At 36.7% G+C, this 27,746-nt stretch overlaps 1 protein-coding gene across 1 annotated transcript; it reads right to left on the bottom strand.

Moving 5' to 3' along the window:
- Positions 1–1,526: 1,526 nt before the first annotated feature.
- On the bottom strand, positions 1,527–25,174 carry CUNH21orf91 (chromosome unknown C21orf91 homolog). Its single transcript, XM_042676792.1, has 5 exons — positions 25,085–25,174; positions 24,075–24,208; positions 9,877–10,413; positions 8,555–8,617; positions 1,527–6,404 (listed from the first exon to the last, which is right to left on the bottom strand). Exons 2-5 carry the CDS (start codon positions 24,199–24,201, stop codon positions 6,238–6,240), a joined length of 894 nt encoding a protein of 297 aa, XP_042532726.1. The 5' UTR covers positions 24,202–24,208; positions 25,085–25,174; the 3' UTR covers positions 1,527–6,237.
- Between the last annotated feature and the right edge of the window lie 2,572 nt (positions 25,175–27,746).

Genomic DNA, 27,746 nt, shown 5'->3' with positions numbered 1-27,746 from the left:
ACACTAAAAAATTGTGAAGAAAAATCATTTTATAGTTTAGAATTTCTTAAGAAGACTAGAAAGTTCAGTAGAAACCATAATGAATTCAGGCTTTAAAAAGTCAAGATGAATTTCTTTTAATGTCACATAGTTGTTAAGGCAAAACAGAACTTCACTGTGTTCTGGTGCTTTTTTCAAATCAAACTCTCTTGGTCTCTATTTCTTCTCTTGAAAAAGAAATTCCTCACGTAGATGTTAGATTTGATGGGGGGGAGGAGGGAAGGGAGAGAGAGAGAGAGAGAGAGAGAGAGAGAGAGCACGTATGTGTGCATGTGTATTGGTCCTGGGACTTGCACTCAGGGCATGGATGCTGTCTCTGAGCTAAAAGAGCTAGAAAAAGGCTAGAACTCTACCATTTGTGCCATAGCTCTACTTCTGGCATTTTGATGGTTAACTGGAGATGAGCCTCACAGACTTTCCTGCCCAGGCTGGCGTCAAACTATAATCTTCAAACTACTCAGCCTCCTGAGTAGCCATGAGTCCTGCTTTTTTAAAAAGGCAATTAAGATTCTTCTAGCACAATATTAACTATTTCAATTCTCAAACATTTTTATTTTTTAATCCACCTGTCACATATAAACAATTGTGTATCCTAGATTTAGAGTTACCACAAAATTATCTGTAAAACTGGTTTAAAAATTACCCAGGAAAATTTAAATATTCAGATTTATGCTATCTACAAATGATCTTGAATATTTCATGAATTTCCTATTTTTTAATGTTCCTTGAAAAGCCAATTCAAATGTTTTATTCTCATACACTTAAACTAGAAGAAACGCAAACACCTGTGAACAGGTGAGAGTGTGAAGAGATTCTAATACAACCATACAGCAGTACACCATTCAGCTAAAAGGGAAATGGCTTGCTGATCCTTTAACTACAATGGATGAAATTCAAAAGCATGCAGTTGAATGGAAAAAGCCAGAGGCAAAGGATTACAGACTGCAGGAGTGTGCTTGTCTAAGCCAAAGCCTGTATGTACAAATACAGATCAGAGCAGTGGGTCAAAGGGAGATGGAAGTTAAAACACTGCAAAGTGAGCCAAAAAGTAATGACTATATAGCTATTTATATTCATTAAATTCAAACAATGTACTTAAAATGCCTGTCTTTGCTGTATATAAATTACATCTCTATCTAGTTAGGGTGCTAAGGATTAAACCCAGGGTCTTACATACTAAATAGATGCTATACCACTGAGTTGCATGCCCCAGATTTACACCCCAATTTAAAAAAAAAGTACATATATTACAGAAAATTGCAGAGATGATCTTATTTTGTTCTGTGGATCCTTAGGACACAGAAAATTGTATGTATCAAACAGAACGTAAGATTCCCACAAGAAATTGAGAAATCATCAAGTAAGACATGTCTAACATGTGAGACATTAAGTAAGCTACATCCCCATCAAGAAAACAATTTTAAGTTAGATTCCTTAAAAATGCAGGCTAGCCATTTAAAAGAATAGGTACTCTTGAAAAAATCCACTAAAGTTATAACAAAATATTTTATTGTTGTAAAATTAAAAATAGACAAGCTTATATAGTTACAGTTTCAAAGCAGAATACAAATATATAAATTATTGCAGTTTTCAAAGAAAATATAACCAAACAATATCTAATAAGCTTTCTGAAACAAAATTAAGTTTTTACTATAGCAGTTCCATTCTCTTCCAAATAGCTTAGCACAATTTTGTAAAATAAATTTCTAACACCAAAGCAAGTTTATTAAAGTTCAGTGGCCATAGCATAGACTTAGTTTTAAAGTGAGGTACACTAAAACACACACTCTCCCCTCTGTAACAGTAGGAACAACATTCAAACTGTCACTTCTGAACGCCTTTTCTAAACTCCTTCTTTTGGAAATAATAGGACAGAAAAGAAATACTACTTTAGATATGTTGAAAGGAAGCCAGGAATGAACTGTATAGCTGGGATAAGTTCAACAAGCACTATTTGGGGGGCGGGTAGTATTTCCATGATTGTTTAGTTTCACTTCAGTAAGGTTAAAACCGTGGACTGTTCAAAATCTCTAAGATGCATTACTAATGTGGACTATTAAACTAAAAGTAGTACCTAAGGTATAAATTACCTTAGTTAAATGCTAAAGAATTAGATCTTGATGCTAGAGACTCTCAATATATGTTTCATGTGAAGATAACATAGCCTGAAGTTGCTTAGTAGGTTTGAGTGCGCCATAATGGGCACTGCTGTGGAAATATGAAGTAAAATGAAAATACTGAGATGTAAGACATATTTGATATTCCAAACCCAGCAACAGGTGCTACAGCCCAATTCACTCACTATACCGGTAAGTAAACGGTTTTCTACCCATCACCACAGAAACGTAACCAGGCAAGAATGACTTGAGGGCTTTATCTCTGATATCTGTCACTTCCTTCAATAATCTTTCTACTAATCTAAAGCTACGGATGCAGTCATATTCTAAAATGAAACCAATTATCTCTACTGTAACATCACATCTGAACAGAAGGTATTTCAAAAATTCATAGAGTTTTACACTTCTTAATAAGTATTTTAAAATACTCTTACTTTAGCTTAAGCAATAACATCATCTGTCAGTAAAGGAACTATGATAAAAAATAACACAAGAACTTTTCAATGTACAATTTATGTTTCATGGACACATAACCTTCTATGGTTACTAATCTGAATCTTTTTACTAAAACTGCACAAAAAATGTAATCTTTAAAAATCTCTACTTAAGAGCATATATTTTGCTAAGTTAATAATGAAAGCTTATTTTCCTCTAAGATGAAACTAAAAAGCAAAAGTGGTAAATATTAACACATACAAATCCAAAAACTTACTTTAAATTGAGGGACAAACCTTAACAGTGTAAACAGCAAGGTGGATAATAAACAAAAATATTTTAAATCATTTTCAATAACAAAGGATATGGTAAAACTTAAGACAAAGAACTCTTCCGATAGCTATTAAAATGACAGCAAAATAGAATTTTTTGGTTGCCATTCCTAAAATCACTTTCCAACATAAGCTTGATACTTTAAATTTTTTAAATGTATATAAAAATGGGCACTTCCTGGTGAAATAAACACACATTTAAAAAAACTAAGGACTTCTCTTTTCTCTAACATTTTACATAAAAGATTACATAATTGAACAAAATATCACGAGGCTGCTTGAATCATCATCTTGTTAGTGGTCTCAAGTGCATGTCTTCTTTCAAAGGACTTATTTATTTTTGGCAGGTCTGAGGTTTGAGCTCAAGGTGCTCTACTCGTTGGACAGGTGCTCTACCATTTGAGCAATGACCCCTGACCTTTCTTTGCTTTCTTTTTCTGATAAGTCCTCTCACATTTTCTTAGCCTGCCTCACACTCCAATCCTACCTATGTCTCCCATGTAGTTATGTTGAGATGGGGGTCTTGCTAACCTTGTTGCTTGCACTGGCCTCAAACCATGATTCTCTTTATTTTTGTCTCTTTAGTAGCTAGCTGGGATCATAAGCGTAGTAATATGCCCAGCTCAAAGGAGTAGTTTATATGTTACTATTCGTCAAAAGATAAGACATATTCTCAAAATATAAAGTTGGATAATTTAATGGGGATCAAACACGGGGTGGCCTCCAGTATGGTAAGTAGAAGAAAACCTAATCTTTAAAGAAAAACCATCATATGGTTAAAATCACTTGACTGCAGATCTTTACAAAGATTTAACTTGTCTAATTATAAAATCAAAGCTGAAAAAAAATTATTTTCTGTCCTTGATCACATAAGCTCTGAAAAGTCAGTAATGACTGAATAGCAGTCTGTGTTTTGAAAGTGAAGCCATACTTGAGATTTTCTTTTAAAACTTTCTCAACATGTACTGAAAACAGAACAGCTAAGTACGGAAACCTGTGTATGTGGTAGTTCATTTTCTCTCATTAGTATTCAACTCTCCCTGATCTTTATTTTTGCATATATAGCAATTGCATATTCAATCACGAAAGCATGGAAATATGTCTAACACATATTTAGGATACAATGCTATGCAAAATATTTCAACTTTTTTTTTTCTAGAAATTCATCTGAGTAAGTACTAGATATTAGTACCAGCACCACAGATAGTTTTAGGAGCACCTTTCCTTTGAAAAGATTAAGTAGAAATATCTACATGGATTAAGTCAGAGTCCCTAATTAAGATCTTAGTACATGCACATTCCCACACAATTATTGCAAACTCATTAGTAAAGCTACATACTTGCCAGAAAACTCTTTTAAGAGAGGAGCAAACATTTTCTTTGGATAACACTGTTGTATTTAGGACTGCACCATATGGCTCATGTTCTGCAAATACACTACTACTGGTATCAACTGCAACACATTGCAAACTTTTATGACTCTCCTGAAGTCATCTAAACAGAAGCCCAAATATGTGCGACCACATTTGCTCATAATATTAATGAATTATGCCAAAAAGAGTAAATTCAAAAGGTAACCATAACAACTAAACACTAAAATACTTATCGGCATGACCAGAACATTTCTTTAATCCAACTTGTAAATTTAGACACTTTTGATCTGCCACACATTCGGTTTAAAGCTTATCAAAACTAAGGCAACACATTCACTTCACTCGTTGGATTTTTTAAGTTCATTTTAGATGGCTCTCAAGGAACTGATATTGAAAGGGGCTTTCACAAGCTCGTACACTTTGACTGTTTAGCTTATTTGAAAGAAAAACAAAAAAATTAATGGCATATCAACACACCTTCAAGGAAATTTAATACATTTTAGATATAAAAAGTAGCTTTCAACTGGATGGAAACTTTTTTTTGAATAGTCAAATACTGTTTGTGTTTAAGATTGAAATCTGACCCAAGCTCAGGACTGGCTGTCAGATTTAAGGCAGCTGTCATCTGTATCTTTATACAGGAAGCTGCCAAGTTAATGGAGTTTCTTTGAGATTCTTTCGAGCATAGAGAAATAGGAAAATACATTCTAAGTACCATTTAAAGACGATGGATATACTCTTTACTATAGCATAAAATTTACCTAGTTGTTTTAGATAACCTATTAGTTAAGAGTTCTGAAAACATAGGCAGTTTATAAGAATATCCTTTATATGGGCTTACTTTTGTTGAACTAGGAGCTTTGTTTTTCTTGTGTCAAGCAATTTTACCTTTCCTATTAGACTGTAAAGTTTAGAAAAATATTTTAAAGTGCTTTCTTATGCACTGAATTAAATGATATTGAAAACAAAATTTGAACAGTTTAATAAGAATTTTTTGAAATGTATCTGAAGTGGCACACAGAATTTTTTTCCAAAAATAGTAAAAAAAACAATTTCAACTTGAAAATATATATTACATTTGACTTGGAAGGGAGGCTTGGCTGACTCTGTCCAAATTCCAACATAACAAAAATCATTAGAAGTGAAGTAACAATGAACAAAATAGAAGCTGTGGTTTCTACGGGGAAATTAGATGATTATTCTCTTCTTAACTTGGGATTGCTTTAGTAAGAAAACAAAATAATGCATTTATTTGATTATTTGCTACAAAAGTTATTAATTTCACCTTCCTAATTTATCAGAGAACTCAACTAGCTAGATTGTTACTCTAAAATACATTTATCTTTGGAAAGCAAAATAATAGTTGTAAAAACACTTAAAAATAATAAAATGCAGTGATCTGAAATATGGGTGAACATATTCACACATGAAAGTGTAAATATACAGTGCCATTCAAATACATACTTATAAAGGGAACGAATAAGTACCTAAAATAGTTTTGTTTATAAAAATTTTATATTAAAATATTTCTCATAATAAATAAGAGGTGATTTATGAATTTCATTTCCCTTTTAAAAATTATCTTTAGTAGTTTAGACTAATATAGCTTGTTAATCTTCTCTTGTCTCAACAGATGAATTATATTAAAATGTTTAATAAAATCACACTGTTAGCAGTATATTTAAATAGTTTTAAGGTTGTGAACGTTTGGGATGAGCATGTAGTAAACTACAGGATAAGGATTCCTAAAATGAAGCCAAAGGATAACCCTAGAAGGCTAGAGCACAGGGATCTATTTTATTAGACAAGGATGTTGAATATCTCCTGAAGCTCTGCAAATTAAATAAATGATCATAAAAATATGGCCCATGAACTTTCCTCAAATTTCTTCAGTTTGCATGCTTGGCAGACTAATAAAGGGAAGAGCATGTGAAGTTTGGTTCAGTTGTTTATGGGAAAGTGTGACTTCATTCCTGTTCGTCCTACTTGCAGGCATGGTAACTTGGAATAGTTCTTGAGAAGCTGTTCAATAGCAACATGACGGACATGGAGCTCTGAGGCTAAAGAATCTTTTTCTTGAACTTGGTGTGATAACTCCTCAAAAACTTCTGCAAAAATTTAAAAAGTAGTTTCATTTAGTATACAAAGCATAAGCTCCTGATTTATATTGTAAATAAATATGTACTCTTACTAAAATGAATATATTGGGCAACTTTTCTCAATGTGACTACTTTGACACCAAGGAAACAGTGTTCTCTTCAGCAGTGTTCTTGGAACAGCGTTCTCTTGCTGATCAACACAGCAAGTCTGAATACTTTACATCTCTATGCATGCATCAAGTTTAACTAGAGTTACAATCAAATAAGTACAAACATATACAACAGAAATGGTGATATCTCGACTACATTCATTTCTCAATTTGAATGTATAGATAGGCTCAACACTATTTAATTGTCTTTGGATAAGAAGTGCCAAATGCTATCCAAGTTTGGACACTCTTCCAAGAGGCTTTCCAATCATATTACCTGGAATTTCAAATCCTTGTTCCTATATCATATGCCTCAGGAAAAATACTCTAATGTTTCTATTTCCTCTTATGTATAAGATCAATAATCCTAGCAAACACCTTACAGGATTACTCTAAGAATTAAATGATATCATACTTATAAAATGCTTGATAAATATAAACTGTGATTACTAGCATTACCATTATTCTTGAGGCTGTGGGTTAAGACACACAGTTAAAAAAGGGTTTTTAGTTTGCTACTGACTATATAATGTATGTAAGCAACTAAAAGGTCTCAAAAGTGCAATTTCATTACCTAACGGAATACATTGTAAAGAAAAGGCGACAGTTGAGGGGCCATGTGTTTTTAATTGCTCCTATCATATTTGATGATGTTAAAATATTGTCAGTGTTTAAGATGTGATTACATTGCCATTGTTTTGGAAAAAAAAGCCATTTATTAGAAAAAGTTCTCAAGTGTTTATGGGCCAAACAGTAAAATGTCTGGGATTTGTTTCCAAGTAATCCGTGCAAAAGGTTGGGCAAGAGGGAAGGACATTAAAAGAAAAAATTAGCAATACTTTAAAATAAAAGTTAAACACTGGTGATGATTGTCATTATATTGGTCTCACTACTTTTCTGCATTGGAAATTTATAATTAACAACAACAACAAAAAAGAACAAGGGCTGGGAATGCAGCTTAATGTAAGAATGTTTGCCTACCATGCATGATGCCCTGGGTTTGATTCCTCAGTACCACATAAACAGAAAAAGCCAGAAGTGGCACTGTGGCTCAAGTGACAGAGTGCTAGCCTTATTCAAAAGAAACTCAGGGACAGTGCCCAAGCCCTGAGTTCAAGCCCCAGAACTGGGAAAAAATAAAATAAAGACCAAAACAAAAAGTCAGTGGCAATACTACTTGTCTGGAAGGCCTGTCAGGGATCACAACCCCACAGTGAAGGAGTATATCATGATTAAAATGTTGATAAGAGGTAAAGATTTATTGTACTCTCCATTTTTGCTTAGGAAAGCGAAACTAAAAATTGTATTGAAATTCCACCTCATCTAGTCAAAATAGTTATCATCAAACACCAAAATAACAAACAACAAACAAAGGCTTGTGTGTGCGGGGGAGTGAGTTACTCACTGATAGTAGGAATGTAAATTAGTCTAGCCATCATGGACATCAGTATGGAGGTTCCTCAAAATATACAACTGCTATATGATCCTGCCATATCATCTCTGGATATATGAACAAAAGAACTGACATCAACTAACTTACTATAGAGATACCCATCTACCCATGTTTCTAACAGCAGTGTTAAACAATAGCTAAGTTATGGAGTCCAGGCTATGTACCCATCAAGGAATGAATGAAGAAAATGCTGCACATGTAGGAAGACAAAACAGAACAATTAAGGTCATGAAAGTAAAAGAGAGACCTCTAGGGAGATGAGAACAAGAGGAAGGATAAGGAAGAATAGCAGAGGTGCAAATGATCAAAATACACTATGTACATGTGTAATATCACAGTGAGACACCTTACTATGCCCTATTCAATATGTACCAACCAAAGAAAAACAGGAATAAATGTGGTGTTCTTATTCTTTAGCTATGGAAACTCTTAACAGATTCAAATACATAATTTCCAAATTTAAATACTACTGAAGCTAATCATGTCCTGCCATAGGAGACTTTCTATATCAAAACTTCTTCATGTTATAAAAAAAAACGTTGAAACTTATTCTTTACCCTGGATTTGCTGTTGGAGCTTTGCATTCAGTTGCTCTACTTCATCAAGTGTCATTGAGTTCACTGAAACATGAAAATATACTCATTTTAAAATCACAAAAGGGAAAGAAAGCTGCTTAACACAATATACTAATTTAAATCACTGCAGTCACCTGCCAACATGGCATTCAGCAGTACTCCAGGATTCACTCAGTAACTCATGCAGTAAGTAGCTTTCAAGTACTGGTCACGACCCCCAATTTTCACTATCACCAGAAATAACAGGAAACACATCACGAAAAAATACTTAATTGGCCTGCTGGATTCTGGTGTCTCCTATTTGAGTTTACAGAAAGTTCTAGTCACTTTCCATCAAGCTCATTTTGACTAAACATTACATAGTTCATGACCTGCTGTTTGAACACACTGAAGTACTGTGGAAAAAAATTGAAAAATCAATTTGTCTATCTAGTTAAACAATCTTAGATAATTCACAGTATCAAAAAATTGTCTAAAATGGTATTCAAAGTGCCTTCTGGTTCTAAAATAATTTGGCTTAAAGTCAATTAAAATTACCTCAGTTTTTTTTAAGTTTTTATAGAAACAGATGCAGACAAAATGAATCGTTTCCTAATTTTAAAATTAAAACACAAATCACCTATAGATTAGTAAAATGTCAGACTTTTGCTTTTAAATGACACCTCCAGCCAGCTGGTCTTGTAGATATTTGTGATATTACAATGCTTAATACTTCATAGTTGAGTCTGCTAAGGAACTGGTGGCTCACGCCTGTAATCCTAGATACTCAGAAGGCTGAGATCTCAGGACTGTGGGTCAAACATAACAAGACATAACAAGACTGTTATGTTCAATTAACCACCAAAAAGCTGGAAGTGGAGCTATGGACTTGAGCAAAAATAGAGCTCAAAGTGGCACCCAGGCCCTGAGTTCAAGACCCAGGACTGGCAAAAAACAAACAAACAAACAAAAAACCCCCAAAATAGTTGAGGCTATACTTCTGTAAAGAGTATGAACTATGAGCTTTACAATTCATGCTTTATGGATTCCCTTGAACATGACAAAATAAATGACAGACTTACTGAACTTCAGTGGGTAGCCCAAACTCAGAAGTATTCCAGAGAGTTTAAAAACTCATTTTGGCTAAGGTGAAGCTGTCATTTAAATACTATACATTAAAATACTATACATTAAAATACTATACATTAAAATCCTCAACATCAGACATGCAAAAATGTAAAAAGCAAACCAAAAGAATCTCCAAAACCTACCCCAAAACAAAAGCAACCCACTCAACTTTCATCCTTTCATTCCTTGTGACTTACATTCCTCTCTGCTGAAATGTAGATTGTGTGTCTGGATGCTAGCTTCTGGTCTAGAGATTGGCTCTTCTTTTTTCTGGGCCTGCGTGCAACTATGGGGCCACAATACACTGTCACGGCATAAAGTGGCACTTGAAGCTTGTAACGTAGCGAGCCCAAAGTCTGTATTTCCCCTCTGCTCCAAAATCCTTTGTTTACAGTTTGAAATGCCACTTTTACTTCCATCTATCCATTTTGCAGAATATTTTGGCACTTGGGAGTCAAACTGTGGAAGTAATTTCTTATCTGGCTTATGTCTGAAATTAAACAGGTGATGTTGGGAGGTTTTAGAACTTTCAGAATCAGACTCCAGATCTTTATTTTGTGCATATTGTACAATCCGGTTTATCTTCTTAGTCAAAATGGTTTTAACTCCTTCATAAGAACTTTTGGGAAGCTTAGGTCGAGGAAAATCCTGGTTTGCAATTAAGTGGAATTTTTCAAAGCAGTCTCTGTGGCCTCGTAATGATTTGGTGTGCAAAAGATTAGATTTTGGAACACCTAAAGGAAAAAAAAAAGGATGAACATTCAAGAAGATAAGACATTTCTATAAGCTGCTTTACGAATATACAAATTCTAGTAAAATACAGTCCCTGATAGTTATACAGTAGAGGAAAATATTAAAAATACTGACACTGGTAATATAATATGGCTTAATACTTTCCACTTCTGATTAACAATATATTCAGTAATATTCAGAATAGGGAAGTCCAAGGACTTACTGATTCAATGTATTAGTCCAGAGACACCTTATTGTATACAATTGAAAGAAATACTATACAACTACACCCACAGACTCTTGTTCTTCAAATAATAATGTTTTCTTCACTAATCCTCTTTAAGTACATTCGTAAATTTTTTCCTTTTTAAGGCTCAGTAACAGAAATGCTCCACCTATTTTTTTCCTTAACAAAAATACAGGTAAAGCATATTCTTAAATTAGTACTTATGTTTTCACTAGAGAAAGATAAACCAGACTGAGAAAATACACATTAATATAAGCCTTGAAAAAGTCAATGAACTGTTTAATTTTTAAGAAAGGGAAAGTGTCTAATGTTTTTCACACTCCCATTTCATTCCTATTAAATCTTTATCAAGATAATTTTATCTTCTCAAAGAGATGAATTATACATAATTATTATGCACATAGTAGTAAATTCATTCTGCCAAGACAGAGTAGTCAGTATAATTCTCTAACTCACAAATATTCACTGCATACCATAAATAACAAATATTTATATTACTTTTAATTTTTTTTTGGTAGGTTGTCAGGTTTGAACTCTGGGCCTGGGCGCTGTTCCTGAGCTCTTCAGCTCAAAGCGAGCACTCTACCACTTAAGACACAGCACCACTTCCGGTTTTCTGGTGTTAATTAAGAGATCAGACTCTCAAAAGACTTTCCTGCCAGGGAACCAGGCAGGATCCTCAGATCTCAGCCTCCTCAGTAGCTAGAATTATAGGCATCAGCACCTAGCACCCAGCATATTACATTTTTGTATCTGAAAATGTATAAGTAGACCTTAAGCATACTATCTTGTTTTCTAAAATCATATACATTGGATAGAAATTTCAATATGCCAGAATGTTAGCCAATTTTCATAAGTTCAAACCATATTATTAAATCTAAACAGCTCTTCTTTTAATACTGACGGTAAATCAAAGAGTATAGCTGAAAATTAATGCCTTCCGGAACTAAACAGTACAAATCCGCTTGGTTTTGAAACTGAGTAAATGGACAGCCATTCAGATTTTAGTTAGCCATGTTAGCTAACTGAAGTTAGCTAAGTTAGCTAAGTTAGAAAAAAAAACAACAAACCATTGCCTACTTCCTTTACTTAAAAAAAACTCATTTTTTAAAAAAAAACTCCAACTCTAAATTCTGCTAATGGTAACACAATGATTTGCATTGTAATAGTTTGAAATGAGATATAAAGTGCTTGTGAATATTAATTTGTTCTAACAAAGTAGACTTAGCCAATGCTAGGACTTGCTGAATTGCCAGAATGTGTAAGTTCCCTCACACCTTACCTGAAGCTCTGTGAGAGCAAGGCTTCTAAGCACCATTAGAGGCATGTGCAAGCAAGTATTCTCATGACGTACAATTAAACATTTGAGACTTGTTTCTTCCACTGTGCATAAAAATTGCTTAAAGCTTAAATAGAATTTCCTAGACTTTTCTACCTACACTGAAAATATAAATTATATTTATTACTTAGCTATTTATACTGCAATTGTCTGTACATGTATTTCTACCAGTTTGATTAGGTCAAGTTTCTATCAACATTCAAATAAGTTAACATGTGAAACGTCAAAGCTCTAATCGACATAATAGTATGTATCTTCAAACTAGGAAAATATAAAAGTTCACAACTCTTTTATATTGAAATAAAAATATTGAAAGTTACATTATTCTCTATAATATAGAGTTTTATAAAGAGAAAAGACTGTTGTTACAAGTTGTAGACCAAGGGCTGGGAAGGTGGCTCAGTGGTAGAGTGCTTGCCTTGCATACCTGAGGCCCTGGGTTCGATTCCTCAGCACCACATAAGCAAAAAAAAAAAGCTGGAAGTGGTGCTGTGGCTCAAGTGGTAGAGCGCTAGCCTTGAGCTGAAGAGTTGAGGGACAGCGCCCAGGCCCAGAGTTCAGGCCCCACGACTGGACCCAAGAAAAACAAAAAAACAAAAAAAAACAAGTTGTAGATCAAATAAGAAATGATTCTTTGGGAAACACAGATACATAGGCAAACTTAAAACTTACTTTACTAATTTTATGAAATTAGTCAATTTTACTAAATCTACTAAAGAGCTTCCTTATTCTTCAAATTCCTTTGGGTCTAATTGTCAACTGAAGGCTAGCTAGTTAATCCCTCCAGACAGTAAATGATTTCACTCTTAGTCCACTGACAGAGCTCAAAGGTATGTGAACCAATGATTTAGTACAATCTGAATATATAATGCAAATGTCTCCTTCACTATATAAGAAAGAAAACTGTTAACACTTTGCAGGTCTTAAACTTAAATTTTATGGAATTTTTGGTACTCAAACAGAAGCTTCTGAGATTGTATCTTAAAAGGTAAAACATAAACGATAACAGTCCTTATATACCTCAGAGCTCCATCCCAACAAGAGGTCAATAGAATATGGACTTTAAAAAGTTTGTTTTGGAAGTGGTGCTGTGGCTCAAGTGGTAGTGCACTTGCTTTGAGCTGAAGAGCTGAGGGACAGCTCCCAGGCCTGGAGTTCAAGCCCCACGACCAACAAAAAAATAAAAATAAAAATAGTTTGTTTCTAGCTCAATTATACTTCATAATGATTAAAGGACTCATTTTACTTATACTATAGTTTTTCTTAACCTTTAAATCTCCACATCAATAACAAGAACCAAGAAAATCAACATGATAAGAATGCTTCTAAAATATCTACCAAGATAGAAAATAAATCATAGAAGTAAAGTAGTTGTAGGTGAAGCATATAAATTGCAAACACAATTCCAAATTCATTCAGACATTTGGGAACAAATTCCCTATAGAATACTTAAAGAGTACATTTCTTCTTTTGGGGTGGGGGGGCAATGTCACGCATTCCTTCTTTTCTTTCCCAGTTTTTCCCTGACATCCCACTCACAAGCTGTATAGTTCAATTTCAATATAGTGCTTATTAAGTACCTCTGCTGCATTTGTTCACCCTGTCCCTCCGTTTCTGTGCTAAGTGTCCACCTTAGGAGCTCCTCCCTTCCCCAATCTCAGATGCTTTGATGTCCTTCTTAATAGATTTTCTTTCCCCATAAGATCTAGTAACTATAATGTGTTGAAATTCTACTTCAGTCCATTCCCACTGCAAACAAGTCATTATCACTATCATCTCCTATACAAGTCTTCCTCTAAAAAGCCTTCTGTAACTAATCACAGAAGACTTCATAACAGCCTTGGTTTTTTATTTTGGCTGGTCCTGGGGCTTGAATTCAGGCCCTGGGCTCTGTCCCTGAGCCTCTCTGTGCTCAAGGCTAGAAGATATATATGCAAGTTCCTCTTAATACTTTACCACTTGAGCCACTGTGCTACTTTCAGCTTTTTCTGTTTATGTGGTACTGAGCAATCAAACCCAGGGCTTCATGCATGCTTGGTAAGCACTCTACCACTAAGCTACCTTCCCAGCCCTATAACAGCCTTTTAAATTGGCTTTTGCCTTTTGCTAGAAGGAAAGTTCTGTGGGAAAAAAAGGACTTTATCTTACAAGCATCCTCAGGTCTTAGTATTTGACACACAGTATGAACGTGAGAGTGCTTACATGCATAAGGAAAATCAAAAAGACATTTTAAAGACTGCTAAACAAAATTTTGCCCATCCTACTAAAGTGACTAGGATGTGTAGTTCTGTCAGGTTGCACAGAGCATACTTAAAGACAGTAATATTAAGTCTGTTGGGCATTAGCCCATAGTCTAAGGAAATGATGCCAGGCACTAAGATAGAGATGGCATTTCTGTGGCAAGAAAACCATAAAGCTTTACATAAGTTTAAGTTGAGATTTAGTACAATAAATATACAAAGAGGTTCAGTAGGATCTGCACCTGATTTCCTTATCTGAGACAGTTATGTTAATACTTGAAAACAATTGGATTTCAGAATTCAACCTGATAATTGTTTTGCAAACGTTTTTTTAAAATATTCCATGCAGTAGCAGAGAAAACAAAAGCAAAAATAACTGACTACATTATTGAAAAAACTACTTCTAAGTAGAAAAGAATGTTAGAGCTCATTCTATTTATAATAGCAATATGCTCGTAACTTTATAAGCCCTTGAAGTGATTTTTTTCAACTCATTTCAATCTAATGGTAGAGTAACAACCATTGCTTTTATCAGAGATTTCAGTGAGTTACCCAACTGACTTTTTAATTTCAATTATAAGTGTAGATAGCTCTGAGCACTCATTTGTTTCAAAAACAGGCTTTGAAAGGAAATGATTTCAAATGCAATTAAATGAACCAATACTTCTAAGGAGCTGAGTTATAAGGAATTTCCAAACCAGTTTAAAAATTGTGCTACAATTTCCTGCAAAGGCCATTGGAATTGGCATCCTACTTATCAGAACACATTTAAAATTTGCCTCAAAGATACCCATGTAACTTTTATTTTTGCTATAAGGTTATCAAAGAACTAAGACTTTAGCTGACAAACTACTAGCTTTATTTTTTACTGGTTTCTTTTGGACAGAGAATATTTGAAAACTTCAGTATGTTGGTGTCTGTAAAGGGTTTTTTAAAGTTAAACTGTTATTAGATTTTTTTTCCCATTTTTATCCCAGGAGTTTTACATATTCCATTCTTTAATGCTTTAAAAACTGACTCAGGGGGCTGGGAAGGTGGCTCAGCAGTAGCATGCTTGCCTTGCATGCATGAGGCCCTGGGTTTGATTCATCAGCACCATATAAGCAGAAAAAGTCAGAAGTGGCACTGTGACGGAAGTGGTAGAGGACTAGCCTTGAGCTGAAGAACTGAGGGACAGTGCCCAAGCCCAGAGTTCAGGCCCCACGACCAGCAAAAACCAAACCAACCAAACAAATAAACAAAAGCAAAAAAACTGACTAGGCTGCCATGTTATTGCTATCTGCAGTCTTTAATGCTCTCTTTAAAATAAGTTGTTTTATGAAAACTTGGTTAAAGTCATAGAAAAGCCCAAACTACTCAAACATGGATATTTAAAAAAATAAAATAAAATATTTTAAGAAAATAAAAAAAAAAGTTAAAGGGATTCCCATGTTTATAGTTAATTTGCTGGTAGTAAAAAAATGTATTTTTTCCTAACAAAGGAAGTATCAACAATGATATTCTAAATAGTACCCAAAAAAAGCCATAAATAAGAAAACACTTCAAAAAATTCTACCACATATCCCATTATCTTCTGTTTTTACCACAGCCTCTTGAAGATGTTATGTACCATTTAGTGGCAATGAAATAAGCTAAGCAATATTCCTCTGTTGGTTCACCAGCTGATCCTGTCAGATAAACTGTCTCTACACTGAAGACCCATAGCTTTACATGTCACATACCTGAGTCACATTACCGACTGCTTTATCTAGGTTTACCTGTTGTTAACTAGACTTCAATCTGAATTTGATTACATATTTCACTTTCAAATATAAGACTGGCTTTATATATTTTGGTGAACTACAGGTAGAACAAATACAATACAGCTTGCAGTTGGCTATAAAGTTTTAATACATACCCCACACATTGGTGAGAAATTGGTAAGTGCTAGGCAACCAACCACTTGTACTTTTTCTGCTTTTTACTTCACACTTTGAACAGAGTCAGAGAACTAGCAGTATGGGTTGTCCCAAAGGGTGGGTTTATGTTTTTTTCTTCTTAATGTTTGAATAAGGCAAGAAAATTTAGTTATGATTAGAGACCCAGGATGCTAACATGATGTGAAAAAAATTTAAGCATATTGCCTTCAAATATGACAAACATTTATGCAACAATTCAGGTAGCACTACTTTAAAAATTCTTTCATAGAGGCTCAAGTTTTGCCCAACTCAAATAATTTTCCAAGATTTAAGGTGTTTTATTCTTGATATGATCTTATCTTCATTGCTAAGAAAGGACGTAAAGCAAGTGCGTATATATGTATACATATGTATGTGTATACTATAGATACACACATATATGTATATTTATATATATGTGATGCACATATTGAGTAGTAACATTTTGTGCTTCTTTAAACAAATATTAATTATAAAAATTGGAGGAACGTCAAATGACTGCACTAAGAAAGATGAAAAGGAACAAAAAAAAAATCACTTCTTTGTTTTTGAGAAGTGAAGACCCACTTCTGATAGAAGCAAAAGAGGAAAAATGCTTTAAATAAATGTGCCACACCCACAGCTTGATCCGTAACTGCCCAAGTTTTGTTTGGCTTTCAGATGTCTTAAAGAGAAAAACCAGTATATGCATATACAGTTCTCACTTTCCTGATTTCTCTTATAACAAAGCAGAGGGCTGGGAAGGTAACTCAGTGGTAGAGTGCTTGCCTTGCATGCATAAGGTCCTGGGTTTGATTCCTCAGCACCACATAAGCAGAAAAAGCCAGAAGTAGTGCTGTGGCTCAAATGGTAAGAGTGTTAGCCTTGAGCTGAAGAGCTGAGGGACAGTGTCCAGGCCCAGAGTTCAAGCCCCACAACCGACAACAACAACAAAAAACTCAAAACAAAAAACCAACCAACCAAACAAACAAAAACACAAAGCAGAGATCTGGCAGCTACTGGTCTATACCCAAGAGCAGCTATCATGTGAAAACAGGGCATGTATTCTTCAGTTCTAACAGCTCTTATCACTCCCTGAATGAATGCACATGTGCCTGCATGTACCAAGTCTCTAAAGCCGTGCCAGGTGATCTGCACTATACTATGATTACACATTGATATGGGTTAGGATGGCTGCAGGGCAAATACTACTTGCCTAAATGCCACTTTGACAAACTACTATGCAGTTGATAAGCAAGCTGTGGCTAAGCCAGGATTTAAGAAAAGCCACTACCTTTAATTGAATGCCAAGCAACTGCCAGTTCCTGTCACGGAACTAAAGATGGGAAAGATTAGATCAAAGTAGGAAGGCAAGAATACCAACTTCCTTCTAATATAAATACAAGCTTCTACTTCTTGTAAACGTGCCAGTTCTTCTATATACCTTAGGGAGTACCATGATAAAGGAGTCTGCTGTTCTTTCCCACTCGTGCCTTCAGCAAACTCAAAAGCCATCCTAGCCACTCAGGAGGCTGAGATCTAAGGATTCTGATTCAAAGCCTGCCTAGACAGCAAAGTCCCTGAGACCCTTACCTCCAATAAACTACTCAGAAAAAGTGGGTAGTACTGTTGCTCAATGGTAGAGAATGAGTTTTGAACTCAAAGAGGCTCAGGGATAGTGCCTAGGCCCAGAGTTCAAGCCCCAGGATCAGCAAAAAGAAAAAAAAAAAAAAAGCCACTGACGTGATGGGAGACTGTTATGTTCAAGTATCAATATACTATTTGAAACTAAAAGGTAGGGCTGGGGGCATGCCTTGAGTGGTAGAACACCTTCATAGCAAGTATGAAATTAAAATCCAAGTACAAAGAGGAGGAACAGGAGAAGGAGGAAGAGAAGGCGGAGAAGGAGAAGAAACGGTTTATCTCTACTTTGCTAGCAGATGGAATTATTGGCGATCACCACTCAAGCTAATACAGATGGGTTTAGAATCTTGCTTTTCCACATTTGAGAATTACAGCCTTAAAGAAAGATTCGCCAACAGGTGGTCTTAGACAGATTTTAGCTTAGAGATGGTTATGTCATGATAAAAGCTTCTTTGTGTGTTAAGAGGACAATTGACTAGTTAATCAAATCACCTTATTTCCTGCATATGAATTATCAAGGGCAATTTCAATGACAGTTCATGTCTAAAGATAAGCCTCAACCTGAAATTGCTAAGAAACTCAAAATGTAAGTTTTTATACTGTTGGATATATAAACGGCAAATGATTTGTCAAAAAACCAAAAGAATAGCCTTCTCCCAGTGAATTCTAGTTTTTCAATCTAACAGTTGGAAAGTTGAGATAACACCTACATAACAACTGTTTATTACTAAAATGGTTGTTATAAAAAAATAACCTATTTTCTATTTTACTCTGTTTTTTTTTTATAACTAACAATGTCCAGCAAAACTTTATGTGAGGATGGACATTTGCTATATCTGAGCCATAAAATATAGTAACCAGCTACAAATGGCTATCCAGCATTTGAAATGTAACTACTGTGACCTAGGAACTGAAATGTTAATTTTATCTAATTTCAATTCATTTTGTTTTAAATAATCACATTGTAGATAAGCTACCAAATGGGCATTGTAAAAGGCAGATAACTGAGAGAACATGTACAGATCCTTCACCATTTCTTTTGAAGCCATTTTGCTAGACCAAGAAAGGATACTAAGCTCATAGCAGCACAACACATAAAAGGCTGTTTTCCTGGTTCATTAAAATATGTCAAACTTAAATCACAACTTTTAAGTGTTACAAATTAAATAAAATTATGCTAAAAAAACCTCTAGGCCAATAGTCCAAATGATCTAAGTAGCCCTGTGCTTGATATGTACTGATATGTATATGCTTTTAAAAATATATATATTTAATGTAATACTACTTATCCTAAAGAAGTTTCTATGCACTAAACTGTTACACTCCTAGAACATCTATTCAAATTATGATATGATAGATGCATGTTTTAAATACAAGACAAACATAAGAAAGGTAAGTTTTCTAACCATAAATGAGGCTAAAAAGATGTTATTTCATATCTTCAAAAAATACTTTGCATTAATAATCAGATGACTAGGGCAAGCCATCATGACAAACTAAATTTATAAACTCAAAATCAAGAAATGTGATTTTCTTGTAGACAAGAAAAACAACATGAAAAAGATCCAAACTATTTACAAAAAAATTTTTACAATTCAACTTCTTTGTAATTCTAAATATTTTAAATATTCTTTAAGTAACATTTTACATATTTATATAGTCATTTAAAAGCACTAAAATAATTTAAAGTGACTATAAAAGATAGTAAAGGAAAAAGAAATTAACCTTGAATCTTTATTTCCAAACATAAGTATATATATGAACATTGCAGTTTCAGAAGCCCTAGTAAGCTTTATACTTAAAAATGCCATTTAGACATATGTTGTCATCACGGGATGTGAAACAAAAAAGAGGCTGGTGGCAGAATGAGTTTGCAGTTTATAATGTTCCCACACAAGTGAGGGGTATCTTTAAGTGGAAAGATTTTAGTGCATCAGAAACAAGACATAAAGAATAAGTCATCTTAAACAGTAAATCACTATTTCCAACTCTCAAATACAATCAGCAACATGAAGTTTCAAAACGGTTCTTCATACTTGACTACCAACAGCATTATAGTCAAAGACTGAATCAAAGAAGAACAATATCAGAAGTAGGTGCTCAGTACTGGTGGTTTAGTCCTCTAATCCTAGTTATTCATAAGGATTAGATCTGGAAGGCTATGGTTCAAGTCTAGCCTAGGCAAAAAAAGTTTGCTAGACATCATCTTCAAAAATAACTAGCAAAAAGCAGAGCTAGAGGTCCACGTGGTAGAGTGGCAGCCTACCAACCTCAAGGCCCTGAGTCCAAACTCCAATAGTGCCAAAAAAAACAAAAAAGAAAGAAAAACAAAAGTAAACAGACACAGGGCTTACCACTCTCCTATGCCTGTAAATGAAAATACCTATGATTTTTCTTTTTTTGGGGGGGGGGGGCATTCAAGAAATTCTTATTGAAAAAAGTCTTGATATATTAATCCAATGTGAAAATACAAATTTCTCCTAACTAAGGTCAGGTATAGGACATACATGTAAAGCAATGTATAATAACTATTCAGAGTATGATTTTTCTTACAAAGATTACTAATGAGGTGAATTAGGTATACTAAAGAGAGTAGCTAGACAAATGCTTACTCATCAACTTTACTGGATTGGTATAAAAGGAATTAGTCCTACCTTCTGAAAAAAGGTTTTCCTCTATTGATCAGAGTTTGTTATCAGAGAAAAATAAAGGATCTAAGAGCCAGTTTGACAATTTTCCTGGCAAACACTGAAAGTGGAAAGTCATAGTACCAGAGCTCTTGATCTTTCCCCATCAATTCTCATTCCTGATTTTTGTTACACTACAGTTGACTTTTACTACTGGTGCCACAGTGCTGGCTTCACTGGGTTGCCTTCCTCTCTCCTCAGCAGAGGGAATAACAGTGACTTGATCATCAAACAGTTACAGATTCCACAAGAAAACTAGGTTTACAATATTGAGTGGCTAACATGTATGAAAAAGTTTATTGTGTCTTAGAGTCAAAGACAGGGCACAGGTATTAGAAATTTATACATGTATCTCCTAATCCTGTAAGTAGACCTATTACCCTAATAGTGAATTAATTACAGGTGATGACTTTTTTTTTTTTTTTTTGTCATTGTGGGGCTTGAACTCTGGGCCTGGGCACTGTCCCTCAGCTCTTCAGCTAAAGTGAGTGCTCTACCACTTGAACCACAGTACCACTTCTGATTTTCTGGTGGCTTATTTGCGGATACAAGTGTCAGGGACTTTCCTGCCCCGGCTGGCTTTGAACCACAATCCTCAGATGTCAGCCTCCTGACTAGCTAGGATTATAGGCATGAGCCACTGGTGCCCAGCCAGGTGAAGACTTTTTAAAAAATCAATCATGAGAATACTTAAACACCCGAGTCCTCAGATTACATTTCTTAAATTCTTAAAGTTCATCATCTTGGTTTGTATACTTATTCTAAACTAACACCTGTTCCCCCCATCCCCCAACCACCCCGATCTAGGTACCCATTTCCTAAGTACTGTGAAGTCATGAGAAAAATAAGACAACTTAGTACTATGCTCAGAGTGTGAAATCACTCAAACAAGACCCCACTGTCTTTTTAGAATATCTCTATCCATTGTCTTTGTTGTACAAACATGTATACACAAAGCTTTTAAACAGGCCTGTTGATTAGGAGACTGGGCTGATTTGATATAAACAATCCTGAATGTATAAAATATTACTTTTATTTACTATAAACGTGTGAGCTCTAAGCCAGTCTAATTGTTATTGTTCCTTACTACAAAAGAAAAAGAAAAAAAGAAAAAAAACGAATTGTTTAGAGCAAATAAATGTAGCTAAGAAAACAGGTACCAGAAATATTACCATATTACAAAAGAACAGGATTCCAAATTAGTAGTTTTAAACATACATTTTAAAGTCCCTCTTGCATTCAAGTCTACTGACTGGCATTGTGACAAAATTTGGTAACAATGTTTAAAAAGGCTTACTAATCAAGATGGAGAATATATACTATAATTTTTGTAGTATTACCTTTGATTGTATTACTTTTTTCTATTGATTTTTAAAAATCTTTATACTAACATTAAAAAATTTCATATAATCTTAAATTTAACAAAATGTTTATAATGAACTAGCTCATCATGGTACTAAAGATAAAAATGTGTATTTTTTTCAAAGCAAAGAAGTGATGCTAGATGAGAAGAAATATTTACTCAATTTTTCTTACAAAAGTTACATTGGCAATTTTAATATATAAAATCTAGAATATATGTAGAATACTAAATGAAATATTTTATCAAATTAAGAATTGCTTTTGTTTTTAAATTGAGAGACAACTATAATTTCAAAAACACAGGACTTACTGTTAGATATCAAGAGCTGAAATGTTTATAATTCAGGAATATAACATTCCTCAAAAATGTCTGTATATGCTTTACACAGAATCAGTTTAAAAGTATATAGAAAAGCAATTATGAATTTTTAGGTTTCTGCAAAAAAATAATTTACCCAGTAATGCTGATTTAGCAGGAAGCCCTGGGTAGAAGAAACTGACAGAGTGACTAGCAAGGATAACCGATTAGGACTGCAGAGGACAAGCTTCTAGCACTCGCAGCCTTACAATGAAACAACCATTGACACTAGATCAGTGGAACTAAGATCACATACACAGAGCCAGGTGGCCAAGCTTCAAAGCACAGGACTGTCTCATTACTAGCTATGGGACTGAAGTGCATTTCTGAGGTCTCCAAGGTTCAGTTCCAGCACATTTAAAATGAGTAATAACAGTAGACATCCCAGAGCTATTTTCAGTTTAAGATAATCCAGTAAGGTACTTAGTATAATCTCTGGCACTGGAAAGGCTCACAGCAAATACCTGGCACATGACAAGAGCTTGCTACAGCACTCTGGTGTCTTCTACCTATCCGCCTACAAGGGTTATACTGGATCATGTCTAATTTTTGGGGGGTGGGTGGTGGGGCTTAAACTCTGGGCCTGGGTGCTGTCCCTGAGCTCTTCAGCTCATGACGAGCACTCTACTGCTTGAGCCACAGCACCATTTCTGGTTTTCTGATGGTTAATTGGAAATGAGTCTTACAGACTTTGTTGCCTGTGCTGGCTTTGAACCATGATCCTCAAATCTCAGCCTCCTGAGTAGCTAAGATTACAATCGTGAGCTACCGGCGCCCAGCTCTGTTTTTATTCATCCAAATATATACTTACATAAGGCATTGGAATATACTGGTCATTTCTATTTCCAAAGGACATAAATTTGGAGTTTTTGCTCTAGTTTGTTTAACAGCATAGTAATATAAATGCTACAGAAAAATCATATTTTAAGTCATTCTTTTGAAATTAGTCATAATTACTACATTTAGTAAAGCCAAAGTTACAGCTATGCTACACACAGGAAATCTATGGTGTTCTGTCATTATTATTTGGTAATTACATTTCTATATATCAAGTCCTAACTGGAATTTCAAAGTATATAATCACTGTGTGCATTTCATTATAAGAACATTTTGCATCACTTCAAAAAAAAATCACAAAAATCTCAAATATAGTCAGGAAAGAATTGAAATACTGTTTTGAATCTTCCCAAAATGTAAAGGTCTAAGAAAAGAAAATCTCTTCAATGCGATGTTACAACCTTAAATTCAAATTACAAGCAAAATTTTATGTATTTTTAAATTACAGGCAAAATTCATGTATCTTTAACAAAAGATTTTTCCATATATCCAAAAAATCAGGGTTTTAATATAATATTGACAAGAGTAAGGTAGTAAACCACATCTTTATTGGAAGCTAGCTACTAATCTCAATACACACATTAAAGGTGTCACTGAAAAGGAATTAATAATGGAAGCAAAAGGGAGGAATAATTCAGGCTCACCTCACTCAGGTACTAGCATAGTAGACCCAAAGGAATAAAATTATACTTGATCATCAATGTATAAATGCTTAAATTAGTTCTTAATATGAAACACATGTCTGTTAGACTTGGCAAACCAAATAGGCTATCAATTAGAAAACACATTTACCAGGCAATATCTCATTTTTAATTTTAGCAAGAATGGGGTTAGTACTCTGTTGTTTAAAAACAAGAGAATTCCTCTGTAATTCTTAATCGTGGTTGTTTCATTTCCCAAAACCTTCATCTTTAACAAGTCTTCAGATTTTGTACAATTTTTTCCCCAGTCATCCAAGAAATCTACTTTGACAGTTTCCTCTAAGTAGCTGCGTGAGGTTCGCGCTCTGACGTTAAAGACACTGTGTCCTTACCCTCAATATTTAGCTCAAAACAAATGTGGCAGAAGGAGAGCGTTTCTTTATCGGTTCCCAGTTTACAAACACTGCAGATGTTGTCATCATTCAAATCAATGTTTACAAACTGCTCCTCTTCGTTCATAGTGCCCCTGCCAAGAAGGGGGAGAGGAAAGTTACGCAATTTCCAGAACTTGACCCGACCACACAACATGCCGACAACTTCTAGGAAGGAAAAAAAAGAAGAAAGGAGGAAACCCGGTGCTCAGCCCTCCTCGCCCCGAAACCGGGGCCAACCCCGGAGCACACTGTGACCTTTCAGGGTGGAAAAACGCAAAGCCCGGGCAAAGGCCATAGTGACACCACGCCCCGATGGCCCGGGGTCCCGGGGTGGGGGGCGCCCGAGCGGCGCTCCGCAGCCGTCCTCCTCCACCTCCCGACCTCGAACCCAGACACGGACGGCGTGGCGGGAGCGGCCGTGCGGCGGCCGGGCTTCGCCGACCCCGGGAGCGAGGCGCGCTGCCCGCGGGCCGGTTCCGGACCGCGCTCCCCGCCGCACCTTGGCCGGGGGCCCCCCGGGGGGGCGTTTCCGAGGACTCCCGAGTTCCGGGCTCCCCATCCGCGGTCCCGGGCAGGACCACGCACGTGGGAGCGACGGCCGTCCCGGGGGTGGCGCCGGGCTCGGGTCCCGGACCGGTCCACAGCCACGGCGGGCGGGAGCCTCCACCGTGCGGGGCGGGCACGGTCGGAGGGCGTCCAGGCCGGGCCCAGACAGCCCGGGGGTCCCGGGGACCGCCCCCTCCCACTCGGGGCGTCCGAGGACCACCGCCCGCCGGTCTGCCGGGGGGGGGGAGGGACAGAGGTCTCCCGGAGCCCGTGCCCGCCGGGCTCCGGCGTGGGCGCCCGCCCGCCCGCCCTCGGGCTAGGGTCCCTCCTCCGTCGGGGCACCGGGAGCGCAGGGTTCGGAGCAGGCGCGACCTCGGGGGCCGGACGCGGGCGGGTGGCGGGGGATGGGAAGGCTCTCCTACCGTCCGGTTCCGTGGGCCGCCGCCGCCGCCGCCGCCGATCCGCGCGGCCCGGGCTCCTGCACTATTGTTTCGGGCCCGCAGCGGAGGCGGCCGCGGCGGAGGCAGCGACAACGCGCCCGGCCCCGCCCCCTCCCGCCGGTGCCACCCCGCGAGGGCGGCCGGGGTGGGGGGAGCGGAGCGGGAGGAGGAGACCGCGGCTCCCGGCGCCGAGGGCGGCGCTCGCCCCGCAGCTCCGAGCCGACCCGGATCCCGCGGCTGCGACCGGCCACACAGCACTAAAGCCGTCCCGGAGCCCGCGGTCCCGTCCTCCGGAACGTCGCTCCTCTGAGCCCCCCTCCCGCGGGCGCGAGAATAGACCCGTCCGTTTACCAACCCCCCCCCCCCCCCCGCCCGCCCCGCATAAGTAGTGGAAACTACGGCCCCGGGGCGGGGGCTGCCCGGGGAAGGAGGCGGGAAGTGACGGGTGGGAAGGAGAAAGGCACCCAGACGCGCGGGGGGCCGCCACGACCGGACGTCGGGAGACTCAGCCACCTCGCGGCCACTGAGCGCCCACCTAGATGTCAGGGGCGCAGGCGCGAAAAGTTCGTCCTTTCTGCGTCTGGATTTTGTTATAATTTTAAGCACAGGATTCCTCCCCCCCCCCCCATACACCTAGCAAATTGTTTCTTAATGAAGCACCCCCCCCCCTTAAAATATGGCACGGTCCCTGCCCACCCCCAGGGGAATGATCCCCAAGTCCCCACCTCTTATTTTCAGGTCCCACCCCTTTCCTAAACTCTTCGCCGGACGTCTTGGGTCTTCCTTGTTTTCTTTCCTTTTTATGTCTGATTTCAGATGTGTCTTCTATTGTCAGCCACGTCCCAGGGAAGAAAACACCAGAACTGTTCCCTGGCAGTGGTCGGAAAGAAGGGCTAGGACTTGAACTCAGAGACTTGAACTCACTGTCATTTTCCATCGTGTCACAACACCTTTTCTGTTTACTTTCACAAAAGAAGGGGGTGCGGGGGGATGGTTTCATATGTAAGTAGTTTTGAACCCATAGGCGGAATGGGTTTCGTTTGGTCTTGGACCAAACTGACACTTGATATCATCGGTGCCTCGGAAAAGTATCCTGTGTCCTTGCAGTGGAAAGTGTAGTAGGTGAGTCGTCGGCAGTAACCTAGCACAGAATCAGAGATCCTACGTCAAATTTCCCACCTCAGAGCCTGCACCTGGACCAGACCCCCAGCTGCCCCACGCACATTTAAAGTTTGAGATGCACTAACTGAAGTAGAAAAGTCTGTACTTCCTTAAATTTCTCCTTGTAGATAAATATGACTAAATTTTCTTGCATCCTGAATTCCAATGATCTTTTCAATAGTTTGTTTTAATCTTTAAAAAATTGTTAGTATCTTTTAAGTGGTTGTACGAAAAAGTTGCAATTTGATGTCAATTTATGAGTTCAGTAACTTAAAGTTTTGCAAACATTATCTAAAGTCACTAATATTTTCCTTGTACTGAAAAATTCTATCTTAACTTTCACTTATCCTTATTTTAGCTCACTTTACACTGTTTTATTCCTGTTCTTTAAACACTCCTTTTTAAATTTTATAGAAATCTCTCCCCATTTGAAAGTCTACTTGGTGAGTTTTGACAAAAGTATTTGCTTGTGACTCACTCCAATCAAAATATAGAACATGTCCAAGACTAAAATGTCTTTCAGTATCTTCCCAGTCAGGCATGTGAGATCCAATTTATATCACTAGAGTTTAGTTTTTTTTTTTTTTGTTTAAAACCAGTTCTATAACTCTGTATACCTTAAACAATAAGCTTTCCTAATATGATTACTTCTAGTCAGCATGTTTTTGAAAATCATAGTATTTTTGTAGCAGTGGTTCCTTTAATTGCCAAATAACATTCTACAGTTGAAAAAAAATCTATTTACTTGTTGATGAACTATTGGGTGCTCATCATTGAGGCCTAGGTTCTGTTGTTTATTAGAACTGTAGTGCACATTCAAGTTCTGGCCTTTGAGTGTACTTTTGGGGAGAGAGGAAGGGAAGGGGAGGTAAATAACTAGGAGTGGAATTGCTAATTCATATGGAAAGTATGTGGTTACATTATTTTTGATGGTAGAGACCCAATTCACGGTTTCACTCAAGCTAAGCAGACACTTCACTATTGAACTACTTTTCCAGCCTAGTGTGTTTAATTTCAAAAGAAATTCCCAAATTGCTTTTGAATGTATTTATAGCAGTTTACACATGGAAGATTGTTAATATCTTCATAAGAAATTGGGTACCTTTTGCTAAAAAATATTTTTAGTAATTAGTATCTTTTACTTTTGCACTAATATAGGCATTTCTGTTTTTTTAGGACTAATATTTGCATGTGTGTCTATCATCTTTTTAAGTTTTATGCTGAAGTTGTCTACTTATTAATATTTATATTTTTTATTGACAGCAGAGTTGTATCTAGCTTTTCAAATCCAGTTTGACAATCTATTTCTTAATTGGTATGTTTAACCCATTTACATTTAATGTAATTATTAGTATATGTCAGAATAAGTCTACAGTCTTGCAATTTGTTTTCAAATTATTCTATATATTCTTATTTCTTTCCCTTTCTATTTTTATAAGATTAGTTTTTTTAAAGTATTTTTCCTCATTTTATCTCCTCTATT

This window comes from Dipodomys spectabilis, unplaced genomic scaffold (assembly GCF_019054845.1).
Source record: "Dipodomys spectabilis isolate Male_0828 unplaced genomic scaffold, ASM1905484v1 ptg000032l, whole genome shotgun sequence".
NCBI lineage: Eukaryota > Metazoa > Chordata > Mammalia > Rodentia > Heteromyidae > Dipodomys > Dipodomys spectabilis.
Note: the sequence above shows the minus strand (reverse complement) of the source record. Positions and strands in the feature narration are given on the sequence as shown.